This window comes from Myodes glareolus, chromosome 7, assembly GCF_982192425.1.
Source record: "Myodes glareolus chromosome 7, mMyoGla1.1, whole genome shotgun sequence".
NCBI classification, from domain to species: Eukaryota; Metazoa; Chordata; class Mammalia; order Rodentia; family Cricetidae; genus Myodes; species Myodes glareolus.
This window is the reverse complement of record NC_142032.1, coordinates 47,283,046-47,302,310: the sequence shown is the minus strand read 5'-3', so window position 1 is coordinate 47,302,310 and position 19,265 is coordinate 47,283,046. Positions and strand designations below refer to the sequence as shown.

Below are 19,265 nucleotides of genomic sequence, written 5' to 3'. Positions count from 1 at the left end.
CAACCACTCCAGGATGTACTCTCAGTCCTCTTAGAGTGGTGGATGACCTCTCTAGCAACAGTCCTACCGTGCCTGGTTGAAGGGGGCCCCTGAAGTCAGAATCTATTGCTTGGATTCCCATCTAAAGGGTTAATATGAGACTGGTGGTGGCACGGAGGTCCAATCCTGCAGAACCTGCAGTGGCTCTCCGCAGTCCTTGGGGTGTCTGAAAGTTGGCCACTGCTCGTGGCTTTCTATCCCTTTCTGTGTCTCCATTGCCCCATATATTTGCGGGCCCTGAGGCCAAGGGCCCTGCTGTCCGTTTTTTGGCCTAGCATTAGGAGACTGTCCATTAATATCTTTCACTGATCTGCATTCATTCGCCCAATGCCTCCCCTTTTTACATCTGGGGCACACCCCAGGGCTAGGTCGTAATTCCTGTGCTACTGCTGGCATGTTGCTGGATGGTGATCTACCCTGCTGAGGGCAATTGCGTTTTAAATGTCCTTGCTTGCCACAGCGATAGCAGGCCCCATTAGCGGAACTTCCGCCTCTGGTCAGCCTCAGTACTGCTGCAGCAAGGCCTGCATTTGTCAATGGCCCTCCCAGTTCCCTGCATACTCTCATCCAGTGCTCTACTCCTCTATGTTTATGTGGGGTAATGGCGGCTCTGCATTCTTTTGTGCACTGTTCATAAATCAATTGTTTTAGCATGGGCAGAGCAGAGTTCAATCCTCAAATATCTTACCTGCCACCTCCATTATTCATGCCACAAAATCAGAAAAAGGCTCAGTAGGGCCTTGAATAATTTTTGTTAAATTTCCTCTCACCTCTCCTTTGTTAGGTACTGCCTTCCAGGCTCGAATGGCGATAGCATTAATTTGCTCATACACCTGATTTGGATATCCATTTTGATTATTAGCAAATCTGCCTTGTCCTAGCAACATGTCTGCATCCCAGACAGCCTGGGGTCCTCCTGTGGCCTGATTTATAGCATCCTGTGCATGCGCAAATTCAAATAGGAAAGCCTTCCATTCCAAATACTGTCCAGGGGACACACAAGCCTTGGCAACGTTTGCCCAATCAGTTGGTGTCATAGCGAATCTTGTCAAGGATTCCACCTGGGCCACTGTAAAAGAGGCTGTAATGCCATAGATCCGGATAGACTCAGCTAGATCTTTGACCATTTTAAAATCCAATAATTAATGGTATCTATTTTCCTGCTGATCCTGGAAGACTGGAAAAGCCGCCATCATTCTTGCCCCTCCTTGTGTTATCATTTCAGTTCTGACCTCTCTCCATACTGCGGGGTTAAAAGAACGTCCACCAGCAGGAGTAAAAGGGCCTCCCGCCGCAGCCCCTCTAGCCTCCACATAGGGAGGAGGAGCCGTGGGAGTGGGATTCCTTTCAGTATCACGTTTATAGCCTTTCCTTATTATCCTTTTACAGCACAATTTTACTCTTTCAAAGGCTTTTCGAGATGCCTGTATGGCCTCTTGATCATCCTCACTCTCACTACTTCTCTCGGACCGACTGACACTAGGATTATCAGATTCATCTAATTCGGAAAGGCTGGGATATAATTTTGCTCTCTCTTTTCCACGATCCTTGCCTGAATGTGTTTTTTCAGATGTTGCCTTTTCAGATCTTTCGTCTTGTAGCACTTCCAATGCCACCTGGCCATTTTCCACCGCTGCACTGCATCTCTGATCACTCAGGCAGCTTTGTACCAGCTTCCAAACCGGTCTAACCCGGCCTTTCAACATTCCCTGCTTGAACGGAAAATTGAGATCTCTACCTAACTTATCCCACGATGGTAAGTTGAGATGTCCTGAGGTTGCAAACCAAGAAGCAGCCATATCTACCTTCCCTAAAAATTGTTCAAGGGTACTTTTTTTTCAGTTTTAAATTCTTGGAGCGTAACAGCTCATTGAGAGCTAAGAAAATTGGGTGCGAAGATGAAGTGCCCATGATTATCCTTTTAGTTTCACTTTGAACCCGTCCGCTGTGGTCATGGCTCTACTGTCCTGCTCTCCCTTTTGCTACAGGTGAGAGCAAATAACCAGCTCTTGACTCGGATCCCCAATCTTACCTGAGGACTTTTCCGGTGCACCCCCTGACTGTTGCAAGTTCTGAGCTCCACGGAGAGAAAGTGGCTTTGACCCGAGTTTCAGCACCAATTGTCGTGCCCGCCTTACCAGCAAGGATGACACAACGCCGGAGCTCTTCTTGCAAGCAGTTTATTCAGGCCATTTTTACAATGGCTTCTTTCTCGCTTCTCTCTCCAGACAAGCTCCTCCCAGCCCTTAAGTAGGCCAGGATCACCAATCCTGGATTGCTGCATGGGCACTGTTCATAGGTCCACTTACTCGCAAGCAGCTTACGATCATGGCGTGATTCCGGCCTTAGCCAAATATGGCATTGTTTACCCTGGAGAGCACTCGCTTTCGGGATAGCGGGGGTGGGGGTGGGGCAGAAGCCAGTGCCATTTTCAAGGTGCGGCTCCACACAGCTCTCTACAGAACCTGGCTGTTTGTTATAATTTAAAAAATGGTGAGAGAGAGAGAGAGAGAGAGAAACATGATATGGGGCTCATGTGGATTTTTTTTTAATTAGAGGAAAGGAATGGGAAATGGGGGAGAGGCGACAGGAGCAGTGGAGGAGAGAAAGTGAGAAAGGGAAGGAGAACAAGAGAGAAGGTAGGTGGGGCCCGTCTTTCAAGAGGAGACATAACACATGTGCTGTAGAGGACGTAGCAGGTGATGTCAGAACCCTGAGCAGGTTAGAGTACTGCTTGAATATTGGCAAGCACATCCTGCCAGGTGACAGGACAGCATAATGTCTGAATGCTAACATTCCTCCCATTTTATTTATTATACAAAGTGAGTTAGGGATAACAAGTGGGGATGGGAAATTAGGCTGCCAGGTTCTTGAGACTGCTTGCTGCTCACCTGGGGCCATTGCATTTTGGGGAATCCAAGAAAGCTGAGATAGCTGGCTATTTCACTTAGCTGTCCCAGTCCTGTGGGACCATCTGGTCTCTGAACCTGGCAAGTTGTCAGCAGAGCAGAGGATAAAGTTAAGTTTTGGGAAAACTTTTTCTTAGGTACTGATAATTTAGGGAGGAGAGTCCCAGGACCAGGGAAAGATGGTGAGGCTTAGCCTGTTGATTGCAGTGCTTATCTGGAGTGTGTCTGGCAGTGCATCTGACCTGTCTGAGGTGGATCCAGCCTGACTCCCAGAGCTTACAAGAATTCTTTGAATTTGTGAAAAGATAAGTTTTAGACTTATTAGCACTGTTTAGAAGTCAATTTTAACTACATTCTGGTTTTGGTTGGTCTGCCAGGCACGTGTCAAAAACTCAGCTTAAAACAATAACCTTCTATAATTTTTATTTAACCAAACTAATGTCAGAGCAACACTGTAATCCCACACACCAGAAATCAATTTGAAATTCAAAGTTTTAAGTAGAAACTGATGTCAATGTGATCCAGTTTGCACCTTGGAGTTGGCTACTGCACCCAAAATGCTTGGGGTTGATTTTAAGTAGAAAAATTTTAAGATTAAGTGCATTGAATGCTGAAGATAAAAAATAGTTATGAAATAGATCTTCCATATCCCATAAATACTCATATTTTGAAGGTGAATTCTCTGCACAAAAGTGTTCAGAGGTGAGGTATCAGGAGGGGAAGGAATGCCCTCACAAATGTGCTAAGCCACTTTTGTCTTCATAACTTGCAGGGGTTGTGGACTCGTGGCAGATGCTCTAGTGAGTGGAGTTCAGTTGTTGGAGTAGGTCTTTGAGAGTGTGCGCTTGAAGGGTGACTTTGTTCCTTGTCCATTCTTCTTCCCATAACACAGGATGCTTCTTTCTGCCATGCTCTCCCTGGGGTGGCATGCTGACTCTTTGCTGGCTTACAAACAGCAGTATGGGCATGGATTGAAACCTCTGGGATCTTCTGCCGACATGTGTCATGTGACAGCAAGCTGACTAAGAATGATTTGGAGTACAATACAGATTTTCTTCAAGTTTCTCAGGGAAAAAAGAAAAAAAATTACTAAAAATGAAGGGAAAGTATTGACGAGAGACAGAATAATCATATAATAGGAACCCATGGTGAGGGGGATACTAAAGAGAAAAAAATACCCAATTTAGCACATAAAAGGCTTCTGTGCTCAATTGCTCACTATTTTAAAATAGAAAGGGCCCACTGAATAGCAGGTGTTGTTAATAATTGACACACCATACAGGGTGGATTGTCACAAATTTTTCTATTAATATGAAAGAAAAATCCTTTGAATATTCAAGTAAAATAGAGAGCTTAATATCAAGAGAAAGAGAAAAAACAACCACGAGACTAACAATACTCCTCTATGAAATTAGAACTGTCAGAAATCTATTCACAGCGTTCTTGGTACTCGTATTACTCCAGTACCTAGGTGCTGAATTTATAGGACTGGAATCTGGGGTATATCTGAGATGTTGTCTCAGAAAACCAGGAGGGATACTCATGGGGTTCCAGAATCAAACATAGACACAGAAAAACTTTATACTCTGTAAATTTAGTAATTAGCAACTCGATCAATTTTGAAACATTAGTCATCCTTGAGAAAAAAGAATGGTCAAATGTTTGTGGGGGAAAAAAGCAAATGCTGGGGTTGGATAATGGCTCAGTGGGTAAGAGCACTGGCTGCTCTTTCAGAGGGTCTGAGTTTGATTCCCAACAACCACATGGCTGGCATACAATCCTATAACTCCAGTTCCAAGGGATCTGACACCCTCTTCACAGGTATCAGCCACACACATGGTGCACAGACACACATGCTGGCAAAACACTCATATACATAAAAATAAAATAAAATACACAAGTAAGGTTTCTGAGAAAATAGTTGAAAAGTTAAAAATAATGAAAAATGAAGTTTCTTAAAACTTGAGTAATGCAAAAATATAACCTTAATACATTATTTAATAAAGCTTATAATGCATTCACAAAGGTTAAAATAGTTAATATAATTACAAAACAACTATTGATAAAATCAGGTTTTTAAAAGTGAATATACATATGCTGCCCTAAATGGATACTTGGCAATTGTCATCTACAGTTCAGGCTCATTTCAATCACAAAACAGTGGAAGAGTACAAGGTGACTGTAAGCCTCTGGGAAGGGGGAAGCATGTAGCTAGGGCCACACAGCAAGCAAGGGTCTGGTTCTTCTGTCAACCTTCAAACTTGCTTCACATAGCTTAGCACTGTGAGCACTGGCAAGCAGACACCCCAAGGCCTTCTCCACTTGGAAAACAAAAGAGTTCTCTGTGGACTTATGTCATGATTTATTTCAACTCTGATCTGAATGCTAACTGGGAAACCTAGGTGGTAAAACATTACTGGAGTTACATTGTCACAGTCATTCAGAGTTATCTCTGATTCTATATTTCATGATATCCTTATTTTTCTGAGTTAATTAATTATTATCCTGTTTATAAGATTTATACACAAGAAAAATAAACTTGAGGACTCAGAGTGAAATGTGTTAGATAGACTCTGGAGCTTTGGCAATAAATGGCCACAATCCAGGTAAGTTACAAAACAGAAATTTGTGATTTGATGGTTCTGAAAATGGAAAAGCTGAGATCAAAAAATCTGCAAGATTGATTGTTCCTAAGGAATGTTTTTCTCCTTGGAGTCTGTCACTATGGATGTCACATGACATTCTCCATGTGTGTATATCTCTATGTTTGAATACCCCCCCCCCCCGCCTTTTATCTAGAGTCTCATTAGGGTCCACTCTAAGCCACTATAAATGTTTCTTCGCTAACAACCTGTGTAACAACGTAATTGTTAATGATGTACTGTTCTGATTTAGTGGTGGGTAGTGGGGAGTGTCCACAATTCAACACATAATATAAAGGAGCAAAACAATTATACTTGAAAATGTAAAAAGAGCACAGGGCTGTAGGATTATTGTCAGGTAAAGTAGACTGTGAGAAAAAAGAAGATTAAAGATGCACCTACTCAGTAACTAAAAATACAATTGAAAACTAAATTCTCAGACTAGTGAACATGTTTGTACTAATAAGACAAAAATAATATGAAACCAAATATTATAAATATAAAAGAAAAAAGAATCAGTAGTGTATTAATCCACTTTAATGTACTCTCTTAGTCCTTGATAAACTATGTAAGCAAATAGTCAAAATCAATAAGCTTGACTTGAAGGATTATAACAGCATCATATCTAAGAAGCTGTCTGTAATGCCATAGCACTCTAGGCCAGATGAGTATAAGTCACACAGGTCACAAATTGTATGACATTTGTGTAACAACAGAAAAATAGTATGGAAATTAAAGGTAAACTGATAGCCATGTTTTAATTTTGAAACTTAATCACTAAGTCATAAATTAAAATACAAATATATAAATAAATCACTACTTAAAAGTTCAATAAAAGTTTTGTTCAGTCACATAAGAGGAATGGACAAATTTCTACACTTTGGGGTTAAAATAACTAAACTTTTAAATAAAAATATAAATATTTAAGTGGAAGAAAATTGAAGTGGGAACTTACACAATAAAGAAATGCTAACTAAAATACTCAAAACCAAAACTGTAAACTAATTTAAAAAATGAGAGGTATAAATCACCTCTCTAGAGGCAGGGGGATCACGGAGAATGGAGCCAATATATGAGGCGGACTAAAGTCTCATGCACAGCCAACTTTATGCAGGGCCTCAATTATGCTCTGAGGCTTAAGAGGAGTCTCATGAGTGAAGTGTAAAATCACAAGGGCAAGGAGTATGTGGGGGATAAGGCGAAAGAAGCAAAAGCACGTTTTTCCATAGAGACTTGTAGACAAATAATAATAGCCATTTGCAGTGAATAATCTGAAGCCAGCTCGTGCCTACGTGCTATAACTTGGAGGAGCACAAAAGCACATTCCAAGAACAATCCCACGTTTTGAAGAAACTGAGGTCACAAGACCCTTGTCTTGTTTTCTTAGAGTTGTCTCATTGGAGGTAGGAAGTCTCCTCACATGACTCCATTCTTAGACTGTGTTCAGACAGTAATTAATTAAAAATATGAAATAAATTTTAAAAAACTGAATGGAAGAAGAAAAAAATTGAACATAGACTTTCAGGAGCACAAAAGGAGATCTGGGAAGAAATGTGACTGAACATGAGTATAACATGTAATATTTGTGATAATTGCTTAGGAAACACTGTGTGAGCAGACTATTTTCCCAGGAAAGAGATTCTAGATATAAAAGCAATTAAAATTTAAAATGTCATGACATACATGACATTAATTAAAAAGAAGTATTTTGTATGTGGATTAGTTTCTTGGAAACAGAAATTATGAAAATTAACTCAATGAAATAAAACCATAGAAATACAAATTACTATATGTTAAAAAAATCATTAAAACATCTACTTCAACTAATTCTATCAGACCAAAATAAAAATACTTCTAAACTTTAAAAAACAAAAAATACAAAAATCAGATGTAGATTTATAATATCAGAGTACTCATACACACATAAAACACCTTATTATATTTCATAGAAACAACATAAGGCTAATATCAAACTCTTAAAAATAAAACCTAAAGAAATGAAAACAAACTAGACAACTATTTTACTTATATTTACAGTTGTGAAAATATCTAGTTATTAACAAGCAAATTCAATTGATAGTTTGAAGCATGAACTATGATACATCCATTGTCACATGAAGACATCCAGAAAGGAAAGCTAATGAGAGCCTTTGGGGTCCAGCCTCATGGACCTCTGTAGGGTTCAGATTGGACACTACAACAAGCAAAATGAACATAGGGTATCTCAGGGCAAATGGACTCTCTCACCCATGTGCTCTTCTAAACATGTCTCTTTATTGTTCTGTCTCTATTCTAATTCTCCTCCCAATTCTCATTCCTCCTAGCTTTTTTTCCTCTCACCTAAAAACTCTCTCTCTCTCTCTCTCTCTCTCTCTCTCTCTCTCTCTCTCTCTCTCTCCCTCTCCTCAGACAGGGTTTCTCTGTGTAACTTTGGTGCCTGTCCTGGAACTAGCTCTTGTAGACCAGGTAGACCAGGCTGGCCTCGAACTCACAGAGATTCTCCTGCCTCTGTGGTGCGGGAGAATTATCTGTATTCTGTCAATCATGTATTTTAATAAAACGCTGATTGGCCAGGCAGGAAGTATAGGCGGGTCAACCAGACAGGAAGTAGAGGTGGAGTAATGAGAATAGGATAAGGCTAGGGAGGAGAAAGGTTCCTCAGCCATTCCTGTACAGACCACCGAAGAGACAGCATGTAACCTGCCCAGCTGAAAAAGGTATGGAGCCATTATGGCTAACATAGATCAGAATAATGGGGTAATATAAGTTACAAGAGTTAACAAGAAGCCTGACCCTATGGGCCAATCAGTTTATAACCTTATGGAGTTCTGTGTGTGATTCTCTTTGGGATTTGCCGGCTGTTGGGTACCGGGCGGGATCGGAAACCCCAACAAGCTGGCCCTCATGTTACACCTCTGCCTCCTGAATGCTGGGATTAAAGGTGTGTGCTACCATTGCCCAGCCTCTAAAAACTCTCTTCTTACAGGAGGCTTGAAGCAAATGAAAAAAATTATGAGTTACCTTTCATTGGTCAAAACCACATTACTAGGGTAAGTAATAAGGAACCAAGACATTTACCATAGCAATACAAGGTTGCAGGGTTTCAGTAGTAAGACTATAATCAAAGCCTGGTGGTACAGTGCCCAGTGACAAACTTTGAGACATAGATCTTTTGTCAGTTAGACTTGGCAAGCAAAGAATTGTCATGCTTTTCCTAGGGTACTTTGCTCAGTAGCCTTGGTTAGACACCTGTGACTCTGACCTTTTGCATACCTGAAAAATTTTAAACTTATGATTTATTCACAAAAAGTCTTTAATCTAGTTTGAACTTGCTCTGAGGTAAAAGTGAGATAATTGTGTGCCGTTAGTCTGAGTAAAAGGAACAAAACAGACTTTTAAGTGTCCACGGTTCTTGTGAGACAATAGATCAGTCATGAAGTATGACCTAGCATATTTTCTATATCAAAATTATACAGATAAGTGAAGGGTAATTTTTCTAACCACCCACATATGTATGTGCCCATAAGATTGATATATATAATCACGATATTACATATACATATCACATGCAATTACATATTACAGTGCAGGTATCGGGGGAGACACAAAGCTGCTTTAACAACAATGAGCAACATTTTCCAGAGTTGATGGCCCTGGAGGCTTTGCCTGGACATAATTAACCTCCATCAGAGAATCTTTCCTCTGGTAGGTTGACATCTGAATATTAGTTTTCACCTACTGTAACTTTCACAGCCTCTGTCAGAAAAGCTATCTGATATAGGCTCCAAGTACATTTTGTAAGTTTGAAATTCATTGTGAATACAAATCTTTTAGTAAATGAAAACATCTTTAACTTTATAAAGAATGTATTTAATATCAATAGTATTTCTTAAATAGTTATAACTTTCAAATATTCAATTATACTTCCCAAATACACCCAATTTCTTATTGCTTTTAAAGAATGACTCTGCTTCACAAAGAGAAAAGATAGACACAGCTATAAAGAAAAATCTTGAATGATCATTGCTTGAAAATTATTTGAATGTTAGAAATATGAATTATTAAATGACTAGCTAAAAACATTATAGTGAATGACATAGTTTAGGAAAATGATTGACTATGAATGGAATACATACAAGTCAATGCCTTCCTAATGCTTCAAAAACCTATCTTGGATATATGATTTTAAAGATGTTCAATTTGAATCATCATGTATTTAAATGCTTTAAATATTTTCCAGTATAACGTCTCTGCCCAAGTTATAAGGGGAACTTTTAAAAGATGATTTGAGTAAATGGAGTTGGTGGGAGTGCTTAATGTAGAGGTATTGATTTTTCAAAAAGTAATTTTGTAAGTTGACGAAGTCATTGCAGTGTTATCTGGAAGACATCATTTGGGCATACCTGTACAACTTCTGGGAAAGTAGGATGCCAAAAGCCTTGATCTCTGAATAGAAAAGAAATGGGAAGTCAAACCGAGTCCAAGAAGGACCATGGAAAAATGAAAGATTGCTAGATTCATTGAAAAACTAACTCAGAAATTGGCAGTTTGGGACATGTTTACCACAGTGTTAATACTACATGACTGAGACTTTTTCAAGGGGCAGATCCCAAGATGATGTTTGTAGTTCTTATCTAAAATCCAAAAATTTGCGGTGTAATATGGTTTGTAACCTTAGAAAACTGGAGACAGGTGAACTATCTCCAAATTAGAAATTTGCAAAACATAGCAAGAGAAGCATAGGAAGAAGAATCTACAGGAGAGATCGAAAGGATGAGCATCTACATCAACAAAAAATGTGATAGGAAGCATATTAAAAAGGCATACAGAAGCATAAATCATGCATTTCTGAAACAAAACAGCATAAATTATCAAAGTAGCATGCTTGTGGGCTTATCTTTCAATTTACTTTAGGGTAAAAGCTTTGTGTACAGAATAAAAATTAAAGAGAAGCGTGGGTCATATAATAGGCAATTCTAGAAGACTGGATAAATAAGGGGGCTGTTTGTCCTAAATGTACATAGCTATGTGACATCACATCCATAGGGTCCACATTTGAGTTTTAGTTTCATTCAATTGTGGGTCATTAGTGTTTCTTTCAATTTGGGCCCCATTAATCAGATTAAAGACTATTTACCCTAATGTGTATGACTAAGGATCAGGTCAGTTATACATAAAACTCTGTTCAAATTTTTTTTTAAAAGTTATGTTTATCCATCATATTGAGTGAGGTAACCCAGACCCAGAAAGACAACTATAACATGTACTCACTCATAAGTGACTTTTAGACATAAAGCAAAGAAAAACCAGCCTACAATAGCCTACAATTCATATCTCAGAGAACCTAGACAACAAAGAGGACCCTAAGAGAGACATACATGAATCTAGTCTACATGGGAAGTAGAAAAAGACACTATCTCATGAGTAAATTGGGAGCATGGGGACCATAGAAGAGAGTAGAGGGGGAGAAGAGAGAATGGGAGGGGAAGCAGGGAAAAGTATATAGTTTAATAAAAACAATAAAGATTATGTTTATCATAAGATGACTTCTGCTATGGAATTTTTTAACTATACAAAGAGTTATATAGTATTTAACTATGTAAAATGTATTACATTTGTTTATGTTGCAGAATGTTTGTTCACTTATATAAAGGTTGTTGTATCTGTTTATTTATGTAAAGATGTGTCACTGTTTTGCCTTGCCTGCTTAAGGTACTTGATTGGGCTAATCAAAAGCCAAACAGACAATAGCAAAGGAGGAGGTATAGGCAGAACTTCTGGGCAGTGAGAAGAGGAATTTTGGCTCAAGAGAAAAAGAAGAAATAAAAAGAAATGCCAGGGAGATGTCAGAGGCCAGCCTTACAGACACAGAGGAAGCAGGAAAGTAGAACATACAAAATCAAAGAAAGGTAAAAAGCCATGAGGCAAATGTAGATGAAGAGAAACAGTTTAAATTAAGTTATAAGAACTAATGGGATAAGCATAAGCTAAAGCCTGAGTTTCATAATTAATAAGTCCCCTTGTCATTATTTAGGAGCTGGTTGGCAGGACAGAGAAAGAGCTTGGCTACATGTGGCACCCAACATAGGGACCAGATTTCCACATAGGGCATGAGAAAGCTGAAAACAAACAAAGCAAAACAAAACAAAAGAACCAATATGGCTCCTTTAAGAGGTGCTGCTGTGCAGCAGAGCACACGAGCAACTGGTTTACTAAGTAGAAACACAAACCTAAGCAAAAATACCTTCCACAGTATGAGCACTAGCTTCTTAGAGCTGGGGCATTTAAATGCAGCTCTTGATTAAAGACAGCTCTCCACCAGGAGGACCTGAAGAGGGAGTGGAGCCAACTGCCAGAGCTGCATGGTGAAGGGCCTAGTGGTGGTTTATCAGTTTAAAGTTTAGCTCACTCAACCAGAAAACATTAAAAGAGCACAGTAGAAGAGGTCCAGACCAAAAAAACCTTTAAAAAGCTAACAGTGGCATAGGTGCTTAAGAAAGAAAATTGGTATAAGCACTAATATGATAAAACAGTTTAAAAATAATTAAATAAAGTCATTAAATAAAGTGTGAAGTAATATAAAAAGAATAAACTACATAGAGATGAGAAATACACAAGGAATCTCGATACTTAAAGATGCCTTACTGATTTTGAATGTTTTGAATGCTGATGAGAGTGTGGCAACTGCTAAGAGACATTATAAAAGGCACTGCTGAAGCAAACCAGCCTAGATACTTCAGGAATGTCTTAACTTTAAAATGGATTTCTTTAAAAGTATTGCTTTGGGGGAGAGGCTATGCTTTTGTTTCCACTGAGAATGAAAGACTGTGAATTCCTTCAAAATTAGTAGAGACTAGATTTGATTGAGGAAACCTCCAGAAAAATATTGGCTACAGACATAAAGAAATAAATCTTAAAAAAACACTATAAGATAGGTAACATATATATTTCCTTTTCTAACATAAACAAAAAAATCATCTTTGTCTGGCTTGTGTACAGACAGTATGCACAGTTCATCAGTTCATACCTGTGTTAATGCAGATATGTATGTTACCTTTGAAAGTCTATATGCTTTCAGAGAAAGGGACAGACACCAATGAAAATGGATGGCCTAGGTCATCCAAACTTTCAGAGTGTCTCTGTTGTAGTTTCCTCAGAGCTCTGTGTTCAGAACAAATGCAAGACTTCTAATTGAGATGGTTCATCCTTACAGACTATTCTAGCAATAACTTCAGATAAGCCTTGCACTTTCTCATTTTACAGACTGGACAACAGATGTTACAGCAAGTTTTCTTTGGGCTTGAGGATTCTCGCCATTTTCTTAGAGTCCCCTTTGGATGTCATTGCTCCCATACAACAGGAAGCAGTCTAGAGAATACAACATACACATTCTCAAGAGGTTGGGTGGATGGATTTTGGTCATTCGGGTGGTTGTGGTTGTTTGTCATCATTTGGTGTGGATATAGGAATATAGGAACATAGGATAAAATTTTACATTGGTGTGGATTTTTGTGTATTGATACAAATTTAAGGTTATTTTTGTTATGTTCTATGTATGTTCTTACTCTTGTTTAAGGTATTGTACCTATGCAGCTCATTTGAAAAATGTAATATAAAGTTCTAGTCCTTAAAAGCTATATTGTTACAGATTGTTTAGGATAATTAAAAACTGCAAGTTAGTAGGTAGTTATCTGTAACAATCAAACATGTTAGGCACATTTTCAAGGTTAAAGAGATATATTTTAGATAGATAAGTGATCTTAAAATGCTTCAGAGACCTACAGAATAAGCCATTTAAGATGTTTAATAACCTATGACTTTCATAACAATGAGATCCACCTGCTCCTGGCAGCACCAATCTACTTCTTAAAAGGATGACGGGCATCAAAGAACCTCCATATATAGTTTGATTTCATTGTGGCAAAGCTATCTATTTGGGCCAAGAAATTGTCCATGTCTCAACTGTTGACAGTATACTGTATAAATTAGGAAAGCAGGACACAAAAAAATAAGACTTCAAAATTTTGCCAAGACAAGGTGTGACAGTCCTTCAAAGTTCCTACTTCATAGAAAAGTCTGTCAGATATTCTAGGCCTATAGGCTGAAGATGAGTGCTGTAATGTTGCAGAGAAACTTGGGGTGACTTTCCAGGCAGCCAGATGCATCTGTCATTTCTGTAGTTTTGGAAGTTGTTTGTAGGTACACAGGTTCCCCATTTTTCCGAGGTGCTATGCAGGGCTGTTCTGCTTCCTGGTTCCACTGCATCAGCTTGAGGGTGTGGCATAGAACTGCCCTCTCCTGTTATGTTAATTTCACCTACGGCCCAAGGGTGTAGCTTAGAGAGAACTCTCCCTTTACTGTTATGGTAATTCCACCTGCAAACAAGGTTCTCGCTGCAGGCAAGGTTCCCTGGTCAGAGAAGGAAAGGTTCCTCTTTTCTCTGTTCAGCTGCTCTCCGACCTTGGGTGCGGCCCCCTGACTTTTCTCTTTCCTTGTTCCTGATGGGGGGCTGGTGTCTTTCTGCCCCACAGTATATATACCCGACTTATGCTTAATAAAGCTGCCATTTGCCACTTGCTCCTTGGCAGATGAGCCCGGTCTCTTTGTGTGTGTGTCATGTGTTCAAACCCTTAGGACAATTGTCCGTTCTCGTGGGCTCGAGTCAGGAAAAGCGCGCGCCTGTTTCGAGGTTCGGGTGTCCACAGAAAAGTGCGGAAGCTTACAGTTGTTTTCTTTGTGCATCCTGTTTACTTGGGTATATTACAACCTTCTTGGGACTCTGATGGTATGGAAGATTAGTTAGCTAGAGTTTTTCTTGTTACCAAATTCCAAAAAGAGGCTTATGTAAGAGATGTAAACATTTTAAGTTTGAAAAACATAAAAGCCCAAATTATTTATCTAAAAAAAATATTGTGAAATCTAAAAAGATAACTTTGGGTTGGTAATACAATTTAGGATAGAAAGTAAATTAGGTACACAACTTTGGACTCACCAAGATATGATAGATAATGTAGTATTTCTGTAAGTTTTTCAAATGCAAATGGAGTAGATACTGCAAATGTAATTCTTGCCTGTTAATTGTTCTTATTGCATATAGTCTTACTATGTTAATGCTAAATCCTTTCTTTTTATTTAGACAAAAAGGGGAAAATGTTGTAGAATATTTATTTAACTATGTAAAGATGTGGTGCTGTTTTTACCTTGCCTGCCTAAGACATCTAATTGGTCTAATAAAAAGCTGAATGGCCAATAATGAGGGAGGAGGTATAAGTAGGACTTCCAAGCAGTATGAGTAAGTAGAAGGAAGAATTTAGGCTTGTGAGAAAAAAAGAAATGCCAGGGAGTTGCTATGGGCCAGCCAGCTAGACAGACATGGAGGAAGTAGAAAAGTCAGGCATACAAAATGAAAAAAAGGTGAAAAACCCTGAGGCAAATTGTGCATGAATAGGAACAGTTTAAATTAAGTTGTAAGTACTAAAGGGACCCATCTAAGCTAAAGGCCAAGTTTTTATTAATAAGAAGTCTCTGTCATTATTTGGGAGCTGACTGGTGGGACGGAGAAAGAGTTTGCCTACAGACTTCAGAAGATTCTAAATAATGGGAGGTCAAGATTCTAGAAAATATTAGTATTTCTCTATAGAATTATTATTAATGTGGTACACATTTATGAATTAGTGTTTAATTCTAGTAAACAAAGAAATTTGCCAAACATGACATGTAATAGACTATGTTTTATTGAACCTGTGGGTTAGAAAAATTAAGTTGTGTTTTGGGGAGTGTGGTTCTTCTAACCTAGAGTTTCATTTTTCTGTTGAGTAGAGAGTTTCTCTTTTTTTTTAAGTCATGTTTGGCAGGGATGAGGTATGGGGAGGTTGTAGAAACTATAACACTCCTGATTCAGATTGTTATCTGTATTGTTTTCAAAAGATAAAAGGAATGAATTGAGTGATGCTATTGAATTGAATCAATAGGACTTTTGTATGTTAAGTCCATAGTGGTAATATAATGCTATGAATAAGTGAGAAAGAGGACTTGGATCCTCTCTTTAAAAACTTAGAAAATACGGGGTCATTAATGAGAACTAACTGTGTCTCCTATACTAGGTGGAATTTTGCCAAAAACTGACATGTCAGATGGTGGACTCTGGGAGACAAGCAATAAGAAAACATGAATGTTAAAGCTGAAAAGTAGCTGTATAGTTGTTTGGTTGGCACTCAGCTATAAGAGGGTAGAAGAAACCTAGTGTCCTGGTACAGAGATGTTTCATAACTTTGAAAACTGGTTGATAAAATCATATGGCAACGTGAGATTTAAAATCTGAAGTGTACTATTATGGTGGTATGAATAGCAAGGTCCCCAATGCCTCATATTTGAATGCTTAGTTATCAGGGAGTGGCACTGTTTAAGAAGGAATAGCAGGAGATGTGGCCTTGTTGGAGTAGGTATGGTCTTGTTGGAGGAAATGTCTCACTCAGCTTGGGTTTTGAGGTTTCAAAAGTCCATATACCAGGTCCAGTCTCCCACCACCACCCACTCACACCCAATCTGGCTAATGATCTGGATGCAGTTGTCAACTCCTGCTCCGGTCCCATGTGTGCTTCTGTGCTTCCCACAAAGATGATAATGAACTAGACTTCTGATACTGTAAACAAGCCCCCAATTAAGTCTATTCTTTTATGGCATCTCGTCACAATAAAACAGTGACTAAGACAACTGTGAAGGAAAACACTCTCCATTGAGAAATTCAATGCTGATAATACCCACTTGAATTATCCCGTATGGAGAAATGTCCTGTTCTTGTTATCCTTAGATTCAGTCCATTACATAGGAGATAATTATATCGAAGGACAATAATCAGCTCACAAAAGATCATTTTGCTGGTTGATTTGGCAATTTTACAGCTAATATAATAAATATTATTAGTGTGACTGTAGTACATCAGGAGAAAGATGGTGGCACCACATTACAGGTCACAGCCTTAGAAATGAAGGAAGAGAGAACAATGCCAAACATAATTTTTAAGTATAAACTAAGGACTTGCTGGCAGATTGACAACAAAGATTAGAAGATTGAAGAAAACAGAAACTTCCATGAAGATTTTGTTTGGAAACCGGACCTTTTGCTGAAATGAATGCCATTTGTTGGCTTGCAAATTATTGGAGTCTACATTAGGGGGTAATTTTATTAACTTATAAAGCTTCTCACTTCTCTCTGGTATGTGTACATATGCATGTACATATATATATGTATATATATGTATATGTATATATATATATAGTTTTCAATTTACAACTTGGATCTTTTCATAGTTGTCATGAATGATTCTCAGGAACTGGAAACAGCTGTTGATTTGTTGGTTCTGAGACTTCATTTTGTATCAAGATGAAGGTTGTTAGTAGAAAGGAAAACATAAGAGGGTTTTTCTTATCTGTGACAAGGCATAATACTTGATGGAGAAGGCTGAAATCATTGACCAAACTTACACATTTTCTTTCACTTCTTTTTTTCTTTCAGTCAGTATAGCTATTAGTTATATAGTTTAAGTTTATATTGTCTTTGGAAAAGCTTAATCATTTTTAGGGAGACTTTGATAATAACAAATGATATAACTACTTAATTGTGGTTCAAATAATTGTTTAAACAAACCTCAAAACTAGTTGTTGAAGTTGTTTCTTGTTAACTGTTGAATTCAAAAGATCCCCTTCATTCCATACACAGAACTGCTGGTCTGTAACTTTTCCCTTCTTTTTATCTGATGGCTGACATAGAAGCCAGTAGGTTTTCATTGCCCCCTTTTTCTAAAAGTAGTATGATAATAAACCTCTCTTGAGACTGTGTCTTGAGACGTACAAAGGATAATTCTATTTCTCAATGAGATTGGCAATATTTATTCTCTTCATAAAAATCTTGCTCAATAAGAAGAGGCTGTTCTAATGACGATTTAATGACAGACCCTCCAATGGCGGTTTATATTGTCAAATTATTCATTTGAACATTACTCACTCCCTCGGCTCGTTTGCAGTGAGCATCTAGTTATTCTTTTGAGTAGCGTGTGTGAATTTTTCTTCCCTTCCCTCATCTCTCCTTGAGGAAATTTCACAGTCTAATTAGTTCATCGATCATAATTTCATTTTGGGGAGCAGTAATTCAATTCTACTTTTTTCTTCTAAAGGAAGTATTTAATCATTTCTTCTTTGAAATGAATTCATATGCGATGTCTCCATGACTAGACCAAATGCCATGGCATTTCCGACCTAAGAGGGCACTGTTATTGAAGCTATGGTATTGAAGCTAAAGGTATATTGACTATTTCAGAGCAACATTGATAAGTTATCTTTCTAGCAAAAGATATCGTTTGAATGATTCTGTCACTGGTGAAAATATGCAAGACATTCACTACAGTGTGACAACAGTAAGTAGATGATCTTGGGCTGTGTCTCAAGTTTTGGTTAAAGAACTTGACTGCTATTAAAAGAGATCTTCTCAAAGATGGAACCAGCACATTGGGCCAACAGGGGATAACAAATGATTTATATGCTGTGATTTTTACAGCCAATTTCCTTAATCCAGAGTTGAATCACAATCGACCCCTTATTTTAACATAAACCTCTTCTGAATACTTTGATTAGACAAAAATTTTAGTTTTTGATTTTGAAATATGGAAATGGGAACTTTGAATACTATAATCATGTTCTTATTCAATCAATATTAATACAAAGGGCTAACAAAAGTTGAAGTCAATCTGTGTTCTTGTAATTTTGGAAAGCATTTGTCAATATAGCTATTACCTCAGATAGTTATACTTACTACACAAAAAGTCAATTGATAGAATGAAGACAGACAAACAAGACATAGGAAAACTAGTAATATATCAATGATGAAGGTATTTATAAAAATAAGAAGTAAAACAGTTGATCTCACTCAACCATTCCCCAGGAATGCCTACATCCTTTCAATGCGTGGACCCATACTAAAACAGGAGTGTAGTACAAGCTTCACCTTCAGTGAGTATCTGTTGTTCACGCTGCCTTCTCTGTTTTCTTTATTGACTTGAAGAATACTTTTGTTAGTTCTCTCTTGCCTTACTTGTATGGAATATACCTTTCACAGGTGAAAGCTGAGTAGTCCTCATGCAGAAAGAGCAAGCAAAGAGAGCAGCCCTGTAACTATGGTCCTCTGAAAGATACAGTCACTCCCTGAAGCTGGAGCTTGAATTGCTGGTAAAGCTAAAATTTGAAGCTAAAGTTTTCCAGTTTAAGTTCTGAACCATGCCATTCCAGCATACACATCCAAGTCCAATTATCACAAGAGCAACAGGAAGTGGATTTTACAGTTCTTATTTGAGGCAAGAAATGTTGTGAGCAATTGTAGTAGGGAGAACATAGGCAAGAGAACACAGGTGAGATGGAAAACACAGGTGAGATGAGGAACAATACAGGTGAGATGGAGAATACAGGTGAGGTGAGGAACAATATGGGTGAGGTGAGGAACAATACCGGTGAGATGAGGAATAATATGGGTGAAATGGAGAATATGGGTGAGGTGAGGAATAATAGAGGTGAGATGGAGAACACCATGGTGATAATGGACTAAACCTCTGAACTCTAAGTGAGCTACCACAATTACATATTTTCCTTCATGATAGCTTCCATGGTCATGGTGTCCCTTCACAGAA

At 38.3% G+C, this 19,265-nt stretch overlaps 1 protein-coding gene across 1 annotated transcript; it reads right to left on the bottom strand.

The window, feature by feature from the left end:
• Nucleotides 1-129: 129 nt before the first annotated feature.
• On the bottom strand, nt 130-1,166 carry LOC146893595 (endogenous retrovirus group K member 5 Gag polyprotein-like). The gene is made up of 2 exons (XM_085692741.2): nt 810-1,166; nt 130-666 (listed from the first exon to the last, which is right to left on the bottom strand). The coding sequence occupies exons 1-2, from the start codon at nt 1,164-1,166 to the stop codon at nt 130-132; spliced, it is 894 nt and encodes a 297-aa protein (XP_085548867.2).
• Between the last annotated feature and the right edge of the window lie 18,099 nt (nt 1,167-19,265).